This window comes from Felis catus, chromosome E1 (genome assembly GCF_018350175.1).
Source record: "Felis catus isolate Fca126 chromosome E1, F.catus_Fca126_mat1.0, whole genome shotgun sequence".
NCBI classification, from domain to species: Eukaryota; Metazoa; Chordata; class Mammalia; order Carnivora; family Felidae; genus Felis; species Felis catus.
This window is the reverse complement of record NC_058381.1, coordinates 23,210,765-23,234,723: the sequence shown is the minus strand read 5'-3', so window position 1 is coordinate 23,234,723 and position 23,959 is coordinate 23,210,765. Positions and strand designations below refer to the sequence as shown.

Genomic DNA, 23,959 nt, shown 5'->3' with positions numbered 1-23,959 from the left:
GAAATCTTATTCTCCAGTCCAGCAGCGCAGGCCTGCTTCCCCTACTAGTCCAGCCGGCCCTTTCCATGTCCTTTCCAAGTGAATCCAGCTTGCCCTGCTTTGAACTGAGCTAAGAACCAGGGGGACTCCTGTCTTCGGGTATCCTTATATATAACCAAGACCCCAGCCCTTAGAGATCTGATTAAACTTGGTATAACCCCAATACCACAGCATTGTGAAAGTCCAGAGCTCCTCCCAAGATTTCCTCCAGATCCTCTCTCTCCAACCTCCTTGACCAATCAGGAGTCCCAAAGAAACTCCGCAGCAGTGCTTACCTTGCTACAGCTCCTCCCCAGTAAACCCGCCCCTTGTTAGATAGCCCCAGGAAAGAAGGCAGAGCCAATGAACACCTCCTCAGAAGGAGAAATGTCTAATGTAGCCAGGTAGAGAAACTGGAAACCCTGCCCCTTTCACTCCCAGAAGAGTGAGCAGAGGAGCAGAGAGCAGGGCTCAAGTCAAACAAACTGTGTTGTGAAGTTCTGTCTTCAGCACAGACTGGAAGGGAAACTTGAAATCAGAGAAGCTTCGTTCAGCTTTAGTAACTGTGGTGTAGCCCATGTGGTGGAACATTACACAGCAATGAAAAAGAGCAAACCACCAGTAAACACAGTGTGAGTGAATTGCACAGACATGATTTGGAGCAAACGAGTCATACCTGTAAGAGCACATACTATATATGTCCATTTATATGAAGTTCAGGGATAGTCAGGACAGTCCTAGAGGTCAGACAGTGGTTACCTTTGGAGGATATTCACAAGAGAACATGAAGAAAACTTCTGGGGAGCCAAACATGTTCTTTATCTGCATCTGGGTGATAGCTACGTGAGGATATACATGTTTGTTAAAAACCCATCAAGCTATAAGTTGTGTACACTTTATAGAAGTTATCCCTCACTAGTTGTTGTTGTTGTTGTTGTTGTTGTTGTTGTTGTTGTTGTTGTTGTTTAAATAAGGACTTTAGGTTTGGAAGACTGAGAGCATTGGCAAAGCAGAGACAGCAATTTTATGCTGCTCCTTTGAGAACAATGTATCTATCAGGAAAAAGCCATGATTGTGCAGAGGGAGCTGATGCAACCAGACCTGTCTATTGGGCTATACTCTACTGCTCCCTAGCATGGCATTTAAAAAAATTTTTTTAATGTTTTATTTTTGAGAGAGACAGAGACAGAGCGCAAGCGGGGGAGGGGTAGAGAGAGAGGGAGGCACAGAATCTGAAGCAGGCTTCAGGTTCTGAGCTGTCAGCACAGAGCCCAATGTGGGGCTCAAACCCACAAACCATGAGATTGTGACCTGAGCCAAAGTCAGACGCTTAACCAAATGAGCCACCCACGGGCCCCCCCTAACATGGCATTTTTTAAAGGGCATCGTGGGCAGGCACTGGGGAGGAGATAGAGAAATACCACTAGGTCTACATAGAGGGCAATGCACTCCGAGAGACTAATTCTGAGTACCAAATACGCATGCGCAGAAATGCAGCTCAAACTACTCACAGACATTTCCTCTGGATAAGGGAGGGCTGCTGGAAGACAGCCTTCCAAGTTTCATTCTCTGGTTGGACATTTTTCAAGTATTTTCCTATTTTTATCACCTCTTCCCTTTCGTCATTCAGACAGATGATCCACACCACGCAGTTCCTCCACCTGTCTCAGGGGAGACATGACATAGGGCAGTGACTAAAACTATGAGTCTCTTTGCCTTGTGTGTTCTAAAAGCCTAAGTCCTCTACAGAAAGGACAAAGAGGATTCAAAGTAATCTTTTTTAATGTCTTCACCAGACTTAGTAAGGAGTGTGGATTTCTTCCAAGCCAGAGAGTCCTGGTTTGGTTTGGAGAGAGGCGGGTATCCCAGCAGGATGACCAGGGAGCAGGGGGACCCCAAAGAAAGAGCTGTGGACAATGTCCAGGCAAGTGGGGCAAAGCAGCCCTGGGGAAGGTCTCCATGTCCTCAAGTGTGACCCCAAACTCTCAGAATGTCATCAGACCCATAGGCCATAGCAACCCCAGGTAGGAAGGCTCAGCAGTAACCTGTGGGGACAGATCATCATAGGGGCCCTCCAAACACCCAGGCACACCCCAGAAAGGCTGAGGTTAAAGTTTCCCATCAGACCAGCAGAAGGGCAGGATGCAAACACATCAAATTAAGTTATAGGAGCAAAGTTTTCTTTCCTATAAACCTGACTTTGTAGACTTAGAAGATTCCAGCTACAACTCTGGGTACTTCTGCATTAATCGAATCTGTTATAATGATTTGTATCCTTTCTATGTTAGTGTTTTACTTGCATAATCATCATTACGTTTTTCTTACCCCGTGTCCCTGGCATGGAAATCTATGAAAGAGGCAGGAGTCAGCTTGAGGGTGTTCCCACTGTGGCTTCCCTGTGACTCTGGTCTGACCACAGACATCCCACACACAATCCTGAGGCTGAACCAGAGTGGGACCTCTAGCCGCCTCCTTCCTGGGCTCAGCAGGCAGTCTGTGGCTGTAGGACTGGTAGAGTGCCCACCCACCTCCTTTTTCACCTACTTGCAGATCAGACTCCCTGCCAGCCTCCTGGGGGGACTTTTCCTCTCCAGAAATCCCCCACTGAGTGACAAACTCTGGGCTTGTCTGCCTACAGCTCACAACGGCAGGGAACTCTCCTCTCAACCCTGCCTTGGACCCTGAAAGTGGAAGTTCTGAGTCATGAAAGGGCTTCCGCTTCCCCGTTTCTAGCTGGAGTTCTCCCTGTCACTTCCTGAGGAACATCTGTTCCCAAACTCATTTCTGACCCTGCAACCCTGTCACTGTCCAGCTCCAAGCAGCAAGAGGTGGGGGCAGATAGAAATGAAAAGGGGAAAAACACTCACTGGCTATATTTTATGTATCAGTGGCACTCTACACATGCCACCTTGATCCTACTTTCCACCTTGCAGGCCAGGTGCATCTTACAGCCATATGAGAAAACCACGCGGAGTTCAGGGAGTATAAGCAACTTGCTCTGGCTCACACAACTAGCAAGTGAACAAGCCAGAATCCAAAGCTGTGTCGGAGTCCAGGCCCCCAGATGGGACCTGTCTGTGCCTGACCCAGCCCTCCCTGTGGGCCCTGTGGGCTATCTTTCTAGAATCTACACTCCGGGCTCAGCTTCTAGGGGTACCATGCCCCCCACTGCCCAGTCTCTCTGATTCCCGACTGCCAAGGCCCCAACAGAGGAATCTTACTGGTGCGGCTCATCTTTTTTAATCTAGGCCATGCAACACCTGGCCAACCCCTCTATTGCAAGCACGTGCCGCTCTGCCTGGGAGTCCTCCCTGGCTATCACTTTTCCTACTGGAACTTCCTGGGATCACCTCCCAATAAACTACGTGCACTAAAACCCTTATTTCATGGTCACTTCTGGGGAATCCTAACCTAAGAAAGGTGCAAGAGAAAGAAAAGTCAAGAGTGACTCCCAGGCTGCTGGCCTGACCAGTCAAGCTTCAATACTGATTTTAGCTGAAGCAGCTACACGTATTGAGCGCTTCCCATGTCCAGGCATTCTGCAGGGCCCGTTACACAGAGCTTGCCAATTAATTATCTCAGCCACAGTTTGTAGTACAGAACCATCCCCATAATACCCACAAGGAAACAGGCTCAGAAAAGTTAAGCCATCTTCCCAGGATCAAACAAGGTCGAGCTGGTTTTCAAGGAGCAGAGGAGGTGAGGGAGGTAGAAAGTCCACAATGCTTTGACTTGGCTGCCCCTGATGTGTTACTCACGAGGCTCTCTACCTCCACATGCCAGCCCCTCACTTCCAACTGGAGAGTTCCCATTTCCTCACAAACAGCACTCATAGAAAACGGCACTCATAGAGAAAGTGGAGGGCAGAGAGGAAAAGAATGGACCAAAAGGACAAAGGTGGGAGGGAATAATCAAAATAATCACAATAGTTGTATGGAGTGCTTCCAGTGTGCGGGGCACTGTTAAATTCTTTGTCAACTCACTTAAACCTCCCAAAGAGCCTTGTGGGAAGAATCATCTAATATTATGCCCACTTACCAGAGGTATAGAAGGACCAGTACTACAGAACAATAAAGAGCAAACGCCGGGCTCCAGCCCTTCCTCACTGCGACTCAGCCTCAGCCTCAGCCTGTGTTTGCCATTTCTCTTCTTTCTCTTCTTGAGAAAACAGTTCCACACCCTACTTTCTGAGTATTTCCTGCCTGGTCCCTGGGGGGAAATCAAGTCTCCTCAAGGGGTTTGAGGCAACCTAAGGACAGCTGCAGGACACAAAAAGGAGACTCCCCCTTGTTTTCAGAAGTGTTAACTGGGGCTTTGAAGAGAGACCCTAGTGGTCTGAATGTCTGCAGTGCTGAGGCTAGAAAGCAGCCAGAGCCTGTAAGATGAAAGGGTGGTTTCTCGCTGGGCGGTGTGGGTCTATGTGGCGGCGGGGGGTGCTTCTTCAGCATCAATCACGTGGCCGTGTCAAAATGTGCGGGTTACAACTTACATACACTGAAAAAGCTGTTCTCTTTATTTTCAGTAAATGATCACACTGGAATGGTGGACGAAACCAACAATGACAATTAAGGGAAACCATCTCCCCTGGAATAAAGCAGTGGCACTTCAGGGAAATATTCACAGCCAGTGTGGAGTAGCAGACTTCTCACCGGGGCTGTTGCTTACCTCCCAAGATGGCTTCAGGGTGCACTTAAGCTGCCTCGTGGCCCTGGCTGAGGGTGAGGAACGTGGTTCCCATCCTGCCGGCTTCAGTTGATGTTGTGCTGAGGTATGGCTCGTGTTGCCTTGCCCCTGAGCCCTCCTGACTGCCACAGTGCCACAGCTGGGGGAACCTGTGGTCTGTTGTTTGGGTGTGGCAGGGCCCGTGGCTCCTCCCTTGCTGCCTCGGCCCCATCTAGCCCACATGTGCCTGCATCCCAGCATGTCCTCCACCTTCTTTAAGCATCCATGTGGCAGCCTCTACTATGGGACCATCCGGAGCCTCACCGGAATATCAGAAACCTTTGTTCCATCCCCCACCTCAGATGCTGCAAGCAGTCACGAGTCAGACCCCATCCACACTCCAAGGAGAACCGAAGTCTCATGTTCTAACCTGGCACCCCTTTCTCCAACTTCCACCTCCACTGACCCTCCATTTCCTCACCTGCTGTTTCTCCCCACATGGGCCGGCGCCCTCGTTCCTTCATTCTCCCAGAACAGCACTGATGTAAGGCTATTGGATATCAAAAGATGTTTACTGGACATTTGGAAATAGGATGGGTTCAGAATATGATGTAGCATGAATGTAGCCCAGAATAATTTAGGTGAGAATTTGAACTAGGATATTAGCCATAAAGATCCCTGCCTTAAAATTCCTTGGCCATTCCCTGCCAGAAAGACTTCATCTCCCTCTGGCCTGATTTTTCTTCCCAAGGCTGGGGCCCTGCACATCTCCCCTCTTCTCCCTCAAAACCCCACAACGGCTCTCACACTGACCAGGAGCAACTCCCAATCCTATTTCCTTCTTGTGCAGAACAATTTAGCCCTCTCTAAGCAATGCAGGGAGGGTGGGGTGAAGTAGGGGGTCTCCCGCATCTTTCCTTTTACAATGAAACATGCATCTGAACATTCTTCCCCCGAAGCCAAAGAGTCATTTCCTCACTAAGATTTTTGCCCTCATTTTAGACCAGCCAGCTCTACTAAAACAGCATTGTTGGTGACACCTCACATGTTTCTTTGAGTCCTCAAAGTGAAGTGGGTAATATTATTATCCCCATTTCACAAACAAGGAAACCAAGGCCTAGCAAAGTTCAATAACAGTCGCTGAGTGAATCAACAACCAGGCGAGAATTCAGCTCCTCACCACTGCTCATCCTAGGAGAAGGAACTGTGTTTCCACAGCTAGGAGGTGAATCCATTTCTCGGACAACTCCTATGTGGCAGGAGAGAACAATCCCCACACTGTGAGGTCATCTCTGGAGACAGAAGATAAGAACCCCTGCTTCCAGGGTCCCTACTGGTCCCAGATCCCATCCTCCAGGACCTTTGCTCCTTCCCAAGTCAGCCTCTTCTCTGACAAGAGAGCCTCCACAGAGAACCCCAGTGCCAAATCCATCCTGCAAAACAGTCACCTTGGGGCTACCCTCACTGTCTCCAGACCCCAGACCTGCAGAGAGGTTCTCTCTCTCTTTCTCTCTCTCTCTCTCTCTCTCTCTCTCTCTCTCTCTCTCTCTCTCTCTCTCTAACTGCAAACTTGAGGCCCTCCCAGACCATCTGATTGACAGGCACCCCTGGCACGGTGCCTTTTCCACCATTACTGGGCAAGGGGCCAAGCCCAGAGGGGCCATCAGTGTTTGCCCAGCTGGGTGCGGTTCCAATCACTACTATTTCTTCCCTCCTTCATGGTAAGGGGCCCAGCTGGCTGAAATGACCTCAGTGACAGTGAGACACAACTGCTACCATTTCCTGAGCACTCATAACGTGCCAGACATTGTATACAATGACTTCATCTCGTGGTGCCCCCTGCCCCACCTTGAGTTCAGTAGCAGAGGAGGGAACCATCTAGCAAGATCGTGGCAATCTCTTGAACTTTCACAGTGTAAGCAGCAGAAGCTGGAATTTGGACTGAAGCTTGAGCAACTCCAAGGCTCGTGAGTTTCCACTATGAAACACCCTCTGTCAGAGGAGATAATGATCAAATGTCACTCTTCTTTGGGGAAGGCACCTAAGTGTCAAAATGTGATTCTAAAACCCACTTCCCTCATGGGGTGAAGGGTGTCATTAGGGGTGGGGTAAGGGAGGTGCCAAGATGAGCCCCTGGGTGAGTCAACCCATCTCAGAGAACCCCACGGACTGGTTCTCTCACTGGACTGAGGGATAAAAGAGACTAAGACTGGGAAGGACACTCCATGGTAATTCTCCCCCAGACATCTGGGCACAGCCTGCCAGATGACTCTCTAGAAATACATCAGAAATGAACGTGATATAAAATTCTAAAGATACAAAAAAATATACAATGAAAATAAGGTCTCCCTCCTACTCCTGTCCCTCCTCCCACTACCCTTCCTAGCCAGGAAGGAAAGTAACTGTTACCAATTTCTTAGGAGCCTCCAAAAGAGAATCTATGCATTTATAAGCATAGTTGACTCTATTTTTTTTTTATATATGTGTAACACACTACACAAGCCATTCTGTCCCTTGCTTCTTAGTGTATCTTACAGATCATTCCATAGCTGCATGTAGGGACCAGCTTCACTCTTTTTAGTAGCTGCCTGATACTCCAGTATATGGAAGTGCCAGGATTACTTAATCAGTCCCTTAAACATGTGAGTATATGTGTAAGGTAAATTCCTAGATGTAGGATTGCTAGGGCTTATTAAATACTATATGTGTTTTTAGGTTTTTAATAGATTTTGCCAAACTGCCCTCCCTCCATTGAGGTTGCAGCAACGTGTCATCCACCACCAATGACAGGCAGCACAGGGAGTGCTTTTTAAATGAGGAAAGGTCTTTAGCTGGAAGAGATTGGCTGAGGGGCAGACAGGCAGGCCCGCCCAACAGGCGGCTCCCTGCGGGCAAGCCACCCATTTCACAGATGAGAAAACAGGCTCAGAGAGCTGACATGCCTCACCCAGGGTCACGGCCTGGAACCCTGTCAATCTGGAGCCAATTCCCTTAGACCATGCATGCTTCACCCTCTGGTTTCAGCTGTAGCCTCCTGCACTGACTCCGCCACACTTGGAGAACCCAGCTCCTTCCTATTGTGAGCCGAAAATAATTGGGCCACCCACATGGTTTGGGCTTCCACTTGTCATTTCATTCCCACCCACAGGAAACCAGGACCTGTTCCCACACATACACACTCACCAGCTGCTCTTTCCAGCCTACTTGGGGCCCATGGAGCCTTGATCTTCCACTTCTCTGGGGTGGACATTCATCCACCAGCCTAAGGAACTGAAAAACTCAACAGACCCTCTCCATGGTTACCGCTCGGTGGTGGACAGTGAGGGCGTGAACACAGTGAGGATAACACATGAGCCGTGGGTGTTATCATCAGCCACTCTGGAAATAGAAGCAAGCATGGTGAAAACTGTTCTCTGTCTTTGTACTTAGAAAGTCCTTTCACATCCATTAATTCATTTTACCTCCACAGCAGTGCTCTGAGTTAGGCAAGGTAGGGACTCTTACATTAATTCCTCCCACTACATAGATAAGGAAAAGGAGGTATGACTTGCCCACTGCTCCAGAGGAGCAGAGACTAGAGGTTGATCCAGGTTCTCTGGTGTCTAATCTGGCCACAGTCTGTTCTGCCCCCATGATAAGCAATCTCCTGGCAGGATGAAGCACCCACAAAAACCATCCCTTCTCTGCCCACATCTAGACTGAGTCACCCTGTCCCTAGCAATGTTGTTCGGGACCCTGTGATACATGGATATACATAAATTCCTTTCCCTAGATCCTTAGCTTTGTTTCAGCTCCACAGAGAAGTCTTTTTAAGGAGACTCTTGGGGTGTTTCAGATGGGTGGCTTTGTAGTATATCTAAGTGCCTGGCATGACCTCGGGAATGCTCAATAAAGGTGGCTGAAAGGATGGATGGGTGGATGGATGGGGAGATGGGAGAAGAGTGATGGATAGGTAGGTGGATGGATGAGTAGATGGATGGATGAATAGATGGGTGAATGGGTAGATGGAGTATTGGTTTAGTTTGTTTCTTTGATTATTTGTTTTATGTTTTAATTTTTCTACACAGCATCCATTACGCCTTCCAAATATCACCTTTAGCAGAACTGCTTCTCCCCCACGGTATACAGTCTCAATGGTACTGAAGACCAGGTGCCCTATCCTCCCCCAGCCAAAAAGCAAGCAAATGACACAAGACTGGCTGGTCATCTGCCTCCCCAGGACTGTGAATCCTTAGTAGGTTGAGAAGTGGGTAGGAAGAATGGCTGGAGTACGATGATTTCAACCGTGGTACCCTGATGAGACTGGCAGGTATTACCTGCTGCCCCAACACCCAGAGCTTCTCTGGTTTCTTACCACTCTTGTTCCCAGTCAGGTTCTCCAATGTCTTATCCACTCCACAAGCTACTCAACTTCCCCCCCAGTACATTACCTTCCTGCTTACTTTAGTCAAAGTTGTTTTCTGTATTTATAAACAATGAATCTTAAATGGCACAGACACCAAGATGAATGAGTGGATGAACAACAGATGGATGGTGGAGGAACAGTAGGGTGGAACAGAAGTGGATAAATGCAGCTCTGCCTCAGGAAGGACTTTATGAACTAAGTATTGAGTCCCGGGCCTTGGAAGGATGGGAGGGAGAGAAGGCATGATAACCCTTCAGTTTCACCGCGAGAGGAGTGATGTGAACTGAATTAGGGGCAACAGGACACCCACCCCCAAATCTCCTCCGGTACACTAGAATTCCTTTAGCCTTGTATATTTTAACTGAGAAAGCCTTCCATTTCCTACATGAGGAAACTGAGGCCCACAAAGGGCAAATGATTCCCAAAAATCTCACTAGGTTTCAAGTGAGCTAGGACTAACACTCGAGGTCCTAATTCCCAGTCCCTTCTGTTTTCACTGCTGAAAACTGCCTCTACAAGGAATGACTAAGGTGCAGAATTTCCAAATTCCATTTCAAGGAAATTCCCCAAGGGAACTTCCTCACCCAGGCTGGAGGTCCTCAAAAATGCCGATGCCTCAGGAAGTTCTCAGGTCCCTATAGTAACCTGAATGTTCTGCAGGCATCTGTTCTGAGGGGGGCCGGTGGAGGGACTGGGGGAAGTGGCACACAGGAGAAGCAAGAGACTGGGGACCCCCATCCCTGAGAATGGATGCAGCAGGCAAGAAGGGGCTTCCCAAGGCCAGCTCAAAAAAGGGACAGAATTCAGACCACAACCACAAGAGTCCTGTAAGATTCTGAAACTTGTGTCACTTCCTTTGTAAGCCTGTCTGTGACACTCTTTGAACAAAGGGTCTGCATGATGGCTGCGGACACAGCCAGCAAGGGAAAAGGAGGGGAGTGGGGCGTATCTCACTCCACAGCCAAGCCCGGCGCAAGAAAGAGTTCCAGTGAGGGACAGACTGTGGAGGCGAAGTCTCTGAAGTCCAATGCACAGAAGGTGGGAAAGCTTAGGGCAGGCCTGAGTCATCACCGTTTTCTACACGTTTTCTTCCTAATAAGTGAAATAATGCCTACAGTGTCCAGCACGGTGCCTAATGACTAACGGAAAACACCGTCAACTCCCCCTCACCCACCCCCATGTCCCTTAACGCTGAACTGAGCTGAACACCCCTACTGGGAGGGGGAGACGTGGAGGGGAGAAGCACTGGAGACTGGACATTTGGAGGAAGAAACAGAAGGAACGGTTACCCCCGTTCTTCTTGTGCCAGGAACGGTGCTGGACAGTTTACTGACTGGCACGTTTAATCCTCTGAGGTGTCCCTGGAGCTGGGCATTCTTTGCCCCACTTCCAGAGAGGAAACCAAGGTTGTAGAACAGTTAATAGCTTGTCCAAAGCCATACAGAGAGGAGGTGATCTGTCTGACTTCTACCCCAGGTTTGTCCTTCTCCACCAGGCTTTCCCCTGGAGGTGGGGACAGTGGAAAGGAGGGGTCAGTTATACTCTGGGAGTAGGCGCAAAGAAAGGGGCCGCTTCTGACAAACGAGCAGAGGAAGACAAAAACAAAAAGCCGACTTGAAAGCATCAGGAGGAGTAGGACCTGAGATCACCTGTCACTCAGAAACTCTGTAAGAACCAGTGTTTCTCCCTGGCCCCCACTCCCCGGGCTGCCCCATCCCCGAGGCATCTTGCGGTGGGCTCCTCCAGTGACCTGAGGCGATGAGCACATCAACGATCACACCACACGCGCTCTCCGTCTCGCGGAAAACAAGCGGGTGCACACAGACACTGTTCTGTGTGGTGGAGGTGAGAAGCACAGGGGGAGGCCAAGCTGCAGCCCTCCAGCCTGAATGTGGTTGAAACTATAAAACAGTTGTCACGGTTAGTACCCCTGACCTGGTGAAATGCACAGGAGGTGACGGGGAGAGGAGGGGGAGGCGTAGAATAGAATCACACAGAACCAACCAGAGCCAGACCCAAAGCAAGGGCAAGGTGCAGCAGAAAGAGTCCTGGATAGGGGCTGGAATCCAGCCTGCAGCTGGGCAAGTCCTCCGTGTTGCCCTACAGACCCTCCAACAGCACTGCCGGAGCAGCTCCCCCAGGCAGCGCCCTGTGGAGACAGGGCTGAGGGAGCAGCTACCTGGCTCCTGTGAGGAAACCGGGATTTGTATTTGTAAACAAGGACACAGGAGGGATGCAGCCAGGGAGCAACTCTCCAATTCGCAGATGGAAATAATCAAAGGAAATGACTTGGCCTCAGGCTTCCCTGGGATTCCCTGCTTTGGACATTTTTTTTTTTAAAGCAGCCAGAAAAACCAGAGCTGCGCCTCCCCCCCCGCCCCCCCCCCCGCCCCCCGACACACACACATGGTTGTGTTGTGAGGGGAATTCCAGGTCTGAGAAAAACTTTGGAATCCAGAGGGAATGAGGTTTCACTTTCTTTGCCTGCCTTTGGTTTCCTAACGTCACCGTCACCGTGTGAAGCTGGGCAAGCAGCCAGCTGAGCTCAGGGAAAGAGGGAATGAAGGAGGAAAAGGGAGACTGGGCCAGGAGGGGGAGGGAGGGCTTGCTAGGCGGAAGACAGCGTGTGTCTAGCTGTAGCGAGGAATGTGCTCACGTGCAGGAGGAGTGGGGGCTGATGACAACCAGCTCCGTGGACTCGAGAGGCCCGTCAATGAGCCTGCTGGGTCTGTGAACCTCATTCATGCAAAATCAGGTGTGTGTGTCTGCGTAGGCCTCCACATGTTTATGGAAAGCATTCACAGCTCTCACCAGATTCTTTGAACATTTTTTTAAATGTTGATTCATTTTTTTTAAATGTTTGTTTATTTTTAAGAGAGAGACAGAGCACGAGCTGGGGAGGGGCAGAGAGAGGGAGGGAGACAGAATCCAAAGCAGACTCCAGGCTCTGAGCTGTCAGCACAGAGCCCGATGCGGGGCTCAAACCCATGAACCATGAGATCATGACCTGAGCCGAAGTTGGACACAACCGACTGAGCCACCCAGGCGCCCCTAATGTTTATGTTTATTCATTTTTGAGAGAGAGAGAGAGCACACATACACACACACACATTCACAAGAGTGGGGGAGGGGCAGAGAGAGAGGGAGACAGAATACGAAGCAGGCTCCGGGCTCTGAGCCATCAGCACAGAGCCTGAAGCAGGGCTCCAACCCATGAACCATGAGATCATGACCTGAGCTGAAGTCGGACACTTAACCGACTGAGCCACCCCGGCGCCCCACTCACCAGATTCTTAAAGGGCTCCATCGCCCAACACAGGTTGGAACCAATCTCTCACTTCACACATGAAGAAACTGAGGCCCAGAGAAGGTAAGCAATCTGCTCGAGGTCGGCCCTGATTAGCAATAGCACTGTGTGTGAATCTAGCAATCCGACTCTAAAGAGCACAGGTACTCACTTAAGATGCTACAAGAAGTTATTAAGACTAAACCAGCATGAATTCAGCGTCTATCATGTCCTAGAGTTTGGTGGAAAGCAGGGGGAGAATACAAAAAATGACTAGAAATCAAAAATCGGAAGATGTTACTATGTCCAGGGAGTTAAGAAAAGACCAGTGCCAAGGTGACTTACAATAAAGGAAGATATTTTTACTTGTTATTTTCACACACACAGACACACACACACAGACACACACACACACACACACACACACACACACACTCCAGAGGGCAGGTGTTTGACTTGCTCACCATGCTGTCTGCAGCATCTACAACAGTGCCTGGCTCACAGCAGTTCACAGGAACAGTTTACAGGTGAAGAAGGACTGACTGAGCAGGTGTAGACCAGACATACCGGCAGAAGGTGGGGGAAGGGCAGAGAGGGCTTTGTGATGTTTGTATCTCACCTTACAGTCTCCTAAGCATGTCCACAGTCATTACTCTCCTTGATCCTCTCAACCACCCGTGTGTGGGTTACACAGACAGGCGTCCCTAGTTTTCAGGAACATAAAATGCTGGGTGAATCATAAGGATAGTTGCCATTCATTGAATACGCACCCTGCACCAGGTACCACACCATTTACTTTCCATAGGCACTTTGATTTCCTCATGGAATCAGTACCTCAGAACCAAAGAATATACTGATTCCATGAGTCCAGATGTGATTTTGCACAGGAGGCAGTGAGGGGTAGAAATAGAATTGTAATTAAGGTCTTCCCCCTCTCTGGTCCCCACAATCCACTGGAACCACCAAAAGGAAACATACTCCTGACATACACATTGCCTATTCCTGCTCAGCAACACAACACCCTACCCACCCACCCACCCATTCCCACTACCTTTTACACACACACACACACACACACACACACACACACACACAACCAGAAAGGGTCATCAGGATGTAAAGATGAGGATCATACTAGTCCATCTCTGGTTTCCCCTCACTTCTTACCTCAGCTAGTGTCCCAACTCAGCATATTTGGTATCCAGGAAAATACTTTGCTTTCTTCCTCAAAGAGGGAAACTGAGATCAGAAAAAGGAAACAGAAATGGAACTCACATGGAAAAACTGAACCTTAGCAGAAGTTTAGGATTTCTCTAGAAATAGTGCAGTGTGATAGAAAGTCTAAGACTTGGGTTCAATGTCGAGTTCTACCACTTCAGACTATGTGACCTTAAGCACGTCACTTAACCTCTCTAAGCCTCCATTGACCCATCTGCTTCAAAATACACAGTTTCTGTGATAAAGCTCACTAATCATATCACTTGGGAGCCTGGTCTACACTTTAAAAAGCCTAAAGTATAGAATATCCCAAAGGGACTGCCATTTTCTTACTCTTAATAATAACCTGATAATAATAGCTAATGTTATTAAGTACTTAATGTGTCAGGCATTGTACTAAGAGCTTTACAAGCATGAGCACATTTATGGGAACTTAACTGTCTCAACAGCTGTGGAAGGGACCATAATTATCCTCCCTGGTTTATAGATGAGGAAACTAAAACCAGAGAGATAACGTAATTTGCCAAAGACTGTCTAAAAAATGGGAAAAATACCAAAGCCCCTGCTCTTGGCCACCAGGCTACACAGCCCCCCCCCCACATGTTTGGTAACTAAGGGAACTATGTGAGGGGAACAATTAAAACAGGCAGACCAGGGGCTCCTGGGTGGCTTGGTCGGTTAAGCGTCCGACTTTGGCTCAGGTCATGATCTCACGGTCCGTGAGTTCGAGCCCTGCGTCGGGCTCTGTGCTGACAGCTCAGAGCCTGGAGCCTGTTTCAGATTCTGTGTCTCCCTCTCTCTCTGCTCCTCCCATGTTCATGCTCTGTCTCTCTCTGTCTCAAAAATAAATAAACGTTAAAAAAATAAAAAAAAAAACAGGCAGACCATTTGTATGTAGATAGATGAATGTTTCCAAAGTACTTGCAATGGGTTTCTTTAAATGAGATGGCCACATTTTTCAAAGCTGTGTTTCTATTATAACCTAGTTCATGAGTCATGAGGAAGGAAGGAGAGGCTTCCTATGACAAGCTTAGAGTAGCACCTGGCACCAACTTGGGATGCAGTAACTGTTAGTGGCCTGATATGAGTCAGTGGAAAAGACTGGAGTCTGGTCATCAGAAGCACCCAGGTTCAATCCCACTAATCAGCCATGTGACTTTGAGGACCTTACTGACCTCTTCTATAAAATGAGAATAACCACCCTTCCTCAAAGTCACGGTGAGGAAGAAACAAGGTAAGGTCGTTCCCTTTTGGGTGATTCAGTCACCCTCAGATACCAAGTTACATATGTCACAAGAGCTAGCAAGAAAACATTCTAGAAGGTTGCATTTCTTAAGTTACACTTTTTTAAAATGTGTTTGCTTTTGTCATTGTTTATAGACAATTTTCTCTTAGATAATTCAGATGTCAACTTGTCACTATTCTGAATTATCCAAATTAGGAATTGATGAAGATTTACTCTACCCAAGTCTTTGGAATGGAGTAAGGACCCTGTCTCTAATCAAGACCATTTCATGGATTCAGTTCAAGAATGCCCCCCCCCAACCACTAAGATTTTCATGTAAGCAGTACTGAGTAGGCAGAGCACTGAAGCAGGAACCAGGGCACCCAGGTTCTGATCCCATCGTTCATTGGCTGTGTGTTCTTAGCAAGTTACTTCTCCTCCCCTCTGCAATTGAAGAACATGGAAGAAATAATCCCTAGGGTCCTCTGCAGCTTTCAAATTCTGTAACTTTTGTACTGAAGACGACCTTAGGAACGAGATGGGATCCCAGAATTTACAGATGAATGTCTTCATCTGTAAAATGGGGGAAATGGGCACAATGAGAGTAAATGAGTTGACACCTGTAAAGTCTTTAGAATAGTGGCTAGCTTCCTTTGGGGCTATATGTCAGAGAACCCTCCCCTTCCCAATCAAGCACTTTATAAATAACACCCTTCCATGGATGAGAGGGGAAATACAGATCTGTAATGCAAGAGCAATTAACTTTGAAAGCAACCAAATAAACACCCAGTTGTTTCAAATCCGTCCTAACTGCCCTCTTCTGACCCCTCGTCCTGACCTCTGATGAGGATCCCTTCCCTAGAAGAGGAAGCTGAGGATGCCATCAAAGAAAGAGGTTTTCCACCACAAATGCCTATACTAACTCTTCTGGACGGCAAATGGAGGTTTGCCCTGGAGGGCGGTTCTGGAGGAACCGATGAGCTCACTCTGGATCAGAGACAGTGAGAAGACAGAGCGAGCCTCAAATTTCCGGAGCCTATTTCAGTTTTCTTTTCCGTTTTGTGCAATTTCACTTATGATATCAACCAGTGTGTGGCTACTGTTTTGGAAACTCCCCGTGGGGTGGTGCCCCCTCTACTGGCCTGACTATAAAGGGCCAGTCTGAGCTGCAGAGAATCCCTGCAGAGGATTCTGAGACAGCAGGTGGATCTCCCGCAGCCTCCACCCAAAAGGAATCATGAAGGTCTCCACAGCTGCCTTTGCAGTCCTCCTCACTGCTGCCGCTTTCTGCACTCCTGCCTCTGCATCCCCATGTAAGTCAAGTCCTGACCACTGCAGCCCCGGGGGCCAGACCTTCAGATTGGCCCAGACTTTGCCCTCTTTTCAACTGCAGTATTTATGCTGTCTGAACCCTATGATTTACATCCCTATATACTGCTTTACACAGTAAAGGATCTATTGTCCCTGATAGATCTCTAAGCCACTTCATGGCAGGGACCCTCTGCTCAACTTTTCTGTCCTCAAGGTCTACATCCAAGACCTTCGGGTGCTGAGTGTGGACTGATGCCAGAGGTATAAGCAGTCAGAGGTAGCCTAAACTGACCTCAAAACACAGCTAACTCATGCCTATCACCAGCAGGGTTTCTAAGAAACTTCTAAGCATTAGTAAAACCTTCCTGGGACAGTCATATTGTCCCCATTTCATAGATGGAAAAAGTGGGACTTGGGAGAGGATTTTTTAAAAATCTGGATCAATTATTAGGCTGATTGTTTTATATACCACATCATTTAATATTTGAGGCTACTATTTGAGTGGCTGAGCTTGACTTACAGATGGGGAAACAGAGGCCCAGAGGAGTTAAGTAACTTGCCTGAGGTCACACAGCTAGGAAGTGGGGAAACTGGTGTTCAAATCCAGTTCTACCTGGCCCTTAAACACTCCTACTCTACTGGGAAATGGCAACTGACCCTTTCCAGGGTCATCCTGAATTAACGGACCAAGAAAAACTCCTCCTTCTCTGTTCAGAGCCCTTTTTACCATGCCTCAGCCAGAAGCTCCCAGGATGCAATACATATGTTCAGGCCCCTCTTAGGGGTTGAGGCTGAGCCATGAAGTGTGAGTTTTGGAAACCTCCCTCTACCCCACCGTAGCTCTCAAAGAAAGCAACTTGTGAATCCATTGAGGATCCCAGGAGGGCAAGAATAAGGCAAAGTTCCCAAGACAAGCCAGGAGGAAGCCCAGCATGTCCGCAGAACTGAAGGCAGGGGGTTATGGTGCAGAGGGAGGGGTCCAAGCAAGACTCAAGGATTAGATAAGGGATTGTAGAGATCTTCTCAGTTCTCTGTTGGAATCCCCACTCTGCTACTATGTGCCCATGGCCAAGTGACCGTAGCTCTCCGAGCCTCAGTTTCAGCCAAAGGAGGGTAAAAGTCTATCCAAGATAACGTACCCAGCACAATACCCCATGTGCAACAGCAATGAACACAAGGGTCTCCTTTCTTTCTCCTCCCAGATGCCTCGGACACCACCCCCTGCTGCTTTGCCTACCTCTCCCACCCACTGCCGCTCACCCACCTCCAGGAGTATTTCTACACCAGCAGCAAGTGTTCCATGCCAGCGGTCGTGTGAGTCTCAGCCCTGTGGACCCTCTGGGGGGAGTGGGGGGTGAGGAAGGGACACCTTTTGTCCCACAGCCAGTCCCCCACAGGAGCCCTCTAAGAGGATGCCCTATCCGCTCCCACCCATCCTCCAGCTGCCCAAATAGCCATAGCTCCTCCCTCTGAGGCTTCAGACCCCCCTCTGCTGTCACACAGAATTAGACAAGGGGTCCCCAGGGGGTCCTCCCCACTCTGATGCCCTGGATCAGGTCTCTGATCCTTAGAGACGTGAATTTTACTTTAACGTGATCTACAATGTTCCTGCGTGGAGAAAAGATCAATGTGGCCATCCCTCTCCAATTAAGAACCCCACATTCCCCCATATCTCACACCCAATCAAATCCACCTACAACCTCAGAGGATCTAGGGAGGAGAGGTCAGAGGTCAGGATCCTAGTTAGAGTGTATTTAAAAAAAAATTATCAGTTGGTGAAGAAATAATGACATGAGATTTTCTTTTTTTTTAATTTTTTTTAAAAAAATTTTTTAATGTTTATTTTTGAGACAGAGAGAGACAGAGCATGAACAGGGCAGGGTCAGAGAGAGAGGGAGACACAGAATCTGAAACAGGCTCCGGGCTCCGAGCTGTCAGCACAGAGCCCGACGCAGGGCTCGAACTCACGGACGGCGAGATCATGACCTGGGCTGAAGTTAGATGCTCAACCGACTGAGCCACCCAGGCGCCCCGAGATTTTCCTTTAAATGAAAACTAATACATTTAAAAAAAATTAATCCCTACTACCTAGAAGTGCCTGCTGTGTATCAAATGTCTTTGTGTGTTCTCTCTCAATTTCATGGTAACAAAATTTCATGCATAACAATTAGGTATGCATAATTTTCTCCATGTTTCAGACAATGAAACTGAGACCCAGGGAGGTTTGGGGACTTGCCCAAGGTTGCAAAGTAAGTGAGGGATAGAGACTGTCTTTGGAGCCTCCTCTTTCTACTATAGAAAGGTCAATAGTTGCTTTTGAAATTTAAGATGAGGGGCGCCTGGGTGGCTCAGTCAGTTAAGTGTCTGACCTTGATCTCGGCTCCAGTCATGATATCACAGTTCGTAAGTTCGAGCCCCACATCAGGCTCTGTGCTGACCGTGCAAAGGCTGCTTGGGATTCTCTCTCTCCCTCTCTCTCTGCCCTTCCCCCACTTGTACCTTCTCTCTCTCTCTCTCTCTCAACATAAATACATAAAGTTAAAAAAAAGAGATTTAAGATAATAGAGACTTAAAGAACGCAAATGGGGCAATCAAGAACTTTCCTATATAAAGGTGAAGTTTTTTAATCCAAAAACTCTTGGGACACTTGCAAAGCTATAGGTATTCAGCATTGCCTTTAGTTCTGGTGCATCCTTTGAAGTCAGTGGTAATATTTAGCACTACTAATTTTATTTCTGAAGGCAAATATTTTTCAAAAGAAAACAATCCTTCTTTGAGCACCTGTTATGGGCAGCTAGAGATTAATAAAGCACCATCGCTGCCCTCATGGGACTCAGTCTAATCCGAGGCAAAGACAGATGTAAAATGACTAGAGCAACCCTGAATAAAAACATTACAAAAGGAGAGCAGGAGCACATCCCACCTTGGGGTTGGAAGAAGGGACAAGTTTGCTGCAGAAGGTGCTGTTTGAGAAAAGCCTGAGGGACTGGGTACACTAGGCAGAGCGAATGTCGCCAAGACTCTCCTTTGGTTGACGCAGCATCCCTGTGTAGGAAAGCACTGGGACCTTGAGTGTCAGCACAACTACGCCAAAGCATCAGATCGAGTGTGAAGTGAGCTGGAAAGTCAGGTCCAGATAAGAAGCTGTTATGCTCATCCACACGAGCGGTACTGAGGCTGAACGGGACATGAAGGGAAGGGAAGGAGACAAGGGCCGAGTCGGCAAGCCCCGCCAGGTGATGTAAGGTCAGGAGCAAGGATGACAGGGGGGTTAAGGGTGACATGAAGGTTTTGACCCAGATGGCTGGAGAAGTGTGGAGCCCCCTGAAGTCTCAAGGAAGAGCTGTTTAAAGAGGAAAGAGCCAAGGTGGCAGCACAAAAACCCTGTGGCAATGTCCAGCACGGAGTGTGAGAAGGGGGGTTGGGAGCTAGGAAACAGTGCTGGCGCTAGAGATAGGGCTTTTTTTTTTTTTAATTTTTAAAAAATGTTTATTTTTGAGAGAGAGAGAGTGCAAGTGGGGGAGGGGCAGAGAAAGATGGAGACACATGGGGCCTGAACCCATGAACCTTGAAATTATGACCTGAGCTGAAGTCGGACACTCAACCGACTGAGCCACCCAGTCACCCCGGAATTTTTTTATATAGGAGGAAAGGGTCTCTTGATACTAGAGTGGCAATCTATAGCAGAGTCTTGGTGAGCACTGGCTCCAGAGCTAGTCAGTCTTTGTTAGAGTCCCAGCTCTGCCCCTAGGCAGTTGCAGGAGCTTGCATCCATCAGTTAACCTCTCTGAGCCTCCATTTCTTCATCTGCAAAATGGAGTGAAATAGGAGTTCTTCCCTCACTGGGTCAAAGTGAGAATAATGAAATGAAAAACAATATTAGAATATTCCCTGGCACACAGTTGTACCTGATATGTGTTAACTGCTCTTCCTCCTCCAAATATATGATTATATACATAGAAGTGACAAGTAAAACTTGATGAGTGAATGCAATCCGTTCACTAACTCATTCAATAAACATCCATTAAGTCCTAGGCCCAGCGACTTGGGGCAGAAAAAACCTAGAGGGGCACCAGGGTGGCTCAGTTGGTTAAGCGTCTGACTCTTGACTTCAACTCAAATCATGATCTCAAGGTTTGTGGCGTTCAGGCCCCATATTGGACTCTGTGATGATGGTGCAGAGCCTGCTTTGGGATTCCCTCTCTCTCCCTCCCTCTCTGCCCCTCCCCTACTCATGTTTGCTCTCTCTCTCTCAAAATAAATAAACATTAAAAAAAAAAAAACACAGGACACCTGGGTGGCTCAGTCAGTTAAGTGTCGGATGCCAGCTCAGGTCATGTGCTCACAGTTCGTGAGTTCGAGCCCTGCATTGGGCTCTCCACTGTCAGCACAGAGCCCACCTCAGATCCTCTGTCTCCCTCTCTCTCTCTGTCCCTCCCCCACTCTCTCTCAAAAATAAATAAAAACATTAAACACACACACAGAAAAGGGTAGCAATTTTGAGAACACCTGTTCTCAAGGGGCAGGTGAAGGTGGTTGCTCCCAAGAGAACAAGCAGAAAGGCAGGAGGGAAATCAGGCAAGTAGGGGGTCCCCAAAATGGGGGCAGGGAGAGAAGCTTGGCCAGGAGGAGTTGTTCTTCAGTCTCACATTCTTTAGGAGGAAACGGAGGCCTGAGAAACAAACCCTCACCCCAGATATTTGTTTCCTGCCCTTTTGATTTCCTGGCCACAGGCTAAGGGGGCTGAGGCCAGAGGATAGCAAGTCTACAGGATTTCCTGTCTGACTTCTGGCTGAACAACGGCAGGGTCTTGGTCTGGCTCCCTCAGCACCCAAATCAGAAAACAAACACTAGGAGGCACGAGAGCCCACAGTATTCTGTCTCCCCACCCCCTCCCTCTGCACACTAGAGCGGAAGAAAGAGAGATGGTCAAGGGGCTCTGAGTCTCAGAAAAGGAGAGGCAGCTTCCTTGAGAGCAAGCACTATTCAGGACAGAACCTAAAAAGAAACCAAGAAATCCTCATTCTCACCAGACAACCTAAGCCTTCACTTTGAAAACATTTGGCCTCATAATGTTTGGAGAAAGGTCCAAGTAGACAGGGCTGGCCCAAAAGGAACATGTTAATTGGCACAGCACTGCTATCCAGGCCATGGTTTCCACCCCTGCACCCCTCCCCTGCTCCCCATAGAACCAGTATCCCAGCAAACAGATGAGACAGGCAGCTGGACCAAGCCCCAGCCCCACAGGCTTTGATACCTCCAACACATGCTGTCAACACCTGTAGAGATAAGACCTCTCGCATGCTATCAACACCTGTAGAGATAAGGCCTCTCGCTCTCAGAGGCCTCTGCATTCTGGCCAGTTAACTGGTAGAAGTGCTTTGACGCTGGCAATATCTGGGGACCTTCAACCTCTGTGAGCACGATGCCCAGTACAAGGACCTTTGGTGTCATGTTGGTCTGATCCATCCTAAAGAAGAGGTCCCATAACATTCCAATAATAATACATGTGTGGTATTCCAAAACTCCCACATACTAAGTTTCACGACAACAGTGCAAAGTAGGAATTATCTCTACTTATATATTTTTAAGTTTATTTATTTATTTGGCGGCGGGGAGGGAGAGAGAGGATCCCAAGCAGGCTCTGCGCTATCAGCACAGAACCCAACTCAGGGTTCAATCTCATAAACTGTGAGATCATGACCTGAGCCAATATCAAGAGTCTGACGCTTAACTGACTGTGCCACCCAGGTGCCCCTCTCTATGTATTTTAGAGGTAAACAAATAGATTCAGAGGCCTTAAGTTATTTGCCAGGTTAAGTGGTAAAATCCAGACTCAGGTTCATGTCCTTTCATTCACCCCCACATGCGGAGATGTACTCATTTGTTGAGTATCTACCCTGTGCCAGACACTGTTATCTAAAGAAAAATCACATGTTTACCACTTCTTATGTCTCACCTACTCAACCATCACTCAGTTCCTAGAAGACACCTCTTTGCTCTACATCTAGAGCACCCAGCACAGGGTCTGAGACAAAGAAGTTCAGAGAAAAGGCTAGTGGTTGACCAGCTCAACCCTGGACCCCTCAGACTCCATATCCCCTTAGCTCTCCAGGCTGCATATGTTTGTGTGGGAGTTAAAATGCACACAGATCTGCTTCTGGCTTGGAGCCATATGACCCAAGAGAAGAGGAAACATCCTTTCCTTAAAAGCTACAAATCCAATCTCATGGAGCTTCAAGAATGCTCCACCCCAGTACCATTATCCCCAAACCTGGCTGTCTGGGTGCTGACCAGGTTTCATCCTGTTCTCTTCTCCCACAGCTTTGTCACCCGGAGGAAGCGCCAGGTGTGTGCCAACCCACAGAAGAAATGGGTGCGGGACTACATCAACTCTTTGGAGATGAATTAGGATGGAGGGCGCCTAGAACCTGAACTTGTGCAAAGTTTCCTGCTGCTTCTTGTTTATGTCCTAACTAGCTTGGGGAAGTCCCCACCCAGCCCTACTCCCACTCCCTCCTGGGAGGGTGCATATTCCACCACTAAGCAGCAGTTATAAAAGCCTCCTCCATCTAAAGCTTCCAAGAGTTCCTGAGGCTCTGCCTTATGCGCAGAAAGTCTCTTGGCTCTGAGCTTCAGGCTGCAGCTCTGCCATCAGAAAGGAAGTCAGTATGTCTCTGGAGGCAAAGAAGGGAGAAAGACTGGGCTTCCTGTGGCCAAATCTCCCCTCGCAGCCCCTTCGCTGCGAAGGGCTGACTGGCAAATGTGAGAAATCAGCTTTCCATTAAAATTCTCGTCGCAGTTACCAAGCAGGCTCCTGGTTTGATTTTCAATATTTGACACTGAATTTAGTGGCCATGTCTTTTAGTGACTTTTAACACACTTTTTTTGTCTTCAAGTATTTCTTTCTTAGGAGTTCAGATCAAATCTTTGTAGAATATTTCACAGTTTGGATCTGCCTGATCGTTTCCTCATAATTAGATCCAGGTTAAACATTTTGAGCAGGGACACCGCATGGGTGCTGCTGTCTTAGTGCAGCACATCAGGGTACATGTCAGCTTACTGGTGGTCATGTGGAGTCTCATGGGCTTACTGGTGGTGATGTTGAGTCTGATGGCCTGGCGGCTCATGTTTTCTTGCCACAGCCAGCTCCCTGCTGTGTGCCAGGCACTATGCCAGGCATGGGGGGGTTGCGGAGGGGTGGAGAGTGGAGAGGTGAATGAGCCACAAGCCACAATCTTTACCTTTAGGCAGATTAAATGTATGATACACACCTAAAAGGAAGCAATTGTTCAAAAGGCTGTGGTCACGCTGGGGTGGCGGTGGTGGAGGGGAAGGATACCACTGAAGGAGGTGAGGAGGGGGACCCAGGCAGACAAAAGAGACTTCAGAGATGAGATAACCTTTAAATGAAATTGGAAAGATTGGAGAAACAGTTTAGCAGGTAGGAAAGGAAAGGACTTGCAGGTAGAGCGAACAACATATGCAAAAGTAGGAGGTCTGGAAGGCAGCTCGTCATGACACAGACAAAAGCCCAGTCTCTTGCTGCCAAGGAGGGAGGTGCGTATATAAAAGGGGCTTTCCCGTTCCTGCCATTTTCCTGGTGACTAATCCTAAGAACCACCCCTGCCCCTCACATGGGCTGATATGAGCTTGACAGTTCACCAAATGCTTTGACTCTCCTTCACATTTATGCCTCACCTCAGCCCCTCTGACTCCCAGATGGACATGACTTTCCAGCTTTTCAGATGAGGAAACTGAAGCTCCTAGAGGTAAAGCGACTGGCTCAAGGCCACAGCCGTTAGATGCCAAGAGTTGGGGGCGGAGCTGGAGA

At 48.3% G+C, this 23,959-nt stretch overlaps 1 protein-coding gene and 2 long non-coding RNA genes across 3 annotated transcripts; 2 read left to right on the top strand and 1 right to left on the bottom strand.

The window, feature by feature from the left end:
• Window positions 1-5,973: 5,973 nt before the first annotated feature.
• On the top strand, window positions 5,974-9,172 carry LOC123381997. Its single transcript, XR_006589698.1, has 2 exons — window positions 5,974-6,647; window positions 8,748-9,172. It is a non-coding gene; the product is annotated as an uncharacterized LOC123381997 (long non-coding RNA).
• Window positions 9,173-12,272: 3,100 nt separating this feature from the next.
• Window positions 12,273-23,946, bottom strand: LOC123381937. The gene is made up of 3 exons (XR_006589553.1): window positions 23,827-23,946; window positions 13,539-13,610; window positions 12,273-13,075 (listed from the first exon to the last, which is right to left on the bottom strand). It is a non-coding gene; the product is annotated as an uncharacterized LOC123381937 (long non-coding RNA).
• On the top strand, window positions 15,996-22,938 carry CCL5 (C-C motif chemokine ligand 5). Its single transcript, NM_001009827.1, is given in 3 exon segments — window positions 15,996-16,127; window positions 17,328-17,439; window positions 22,450-22,938. Coding segments are annotated over 3 exon segments (276 nt in total). The 5' UTR covers window positions 15,996-16,051; the 3' UTR covers window positions 22,538-22,938.
• Window positions 23,947-23,959: the final 13 nt, after the last annotated feature.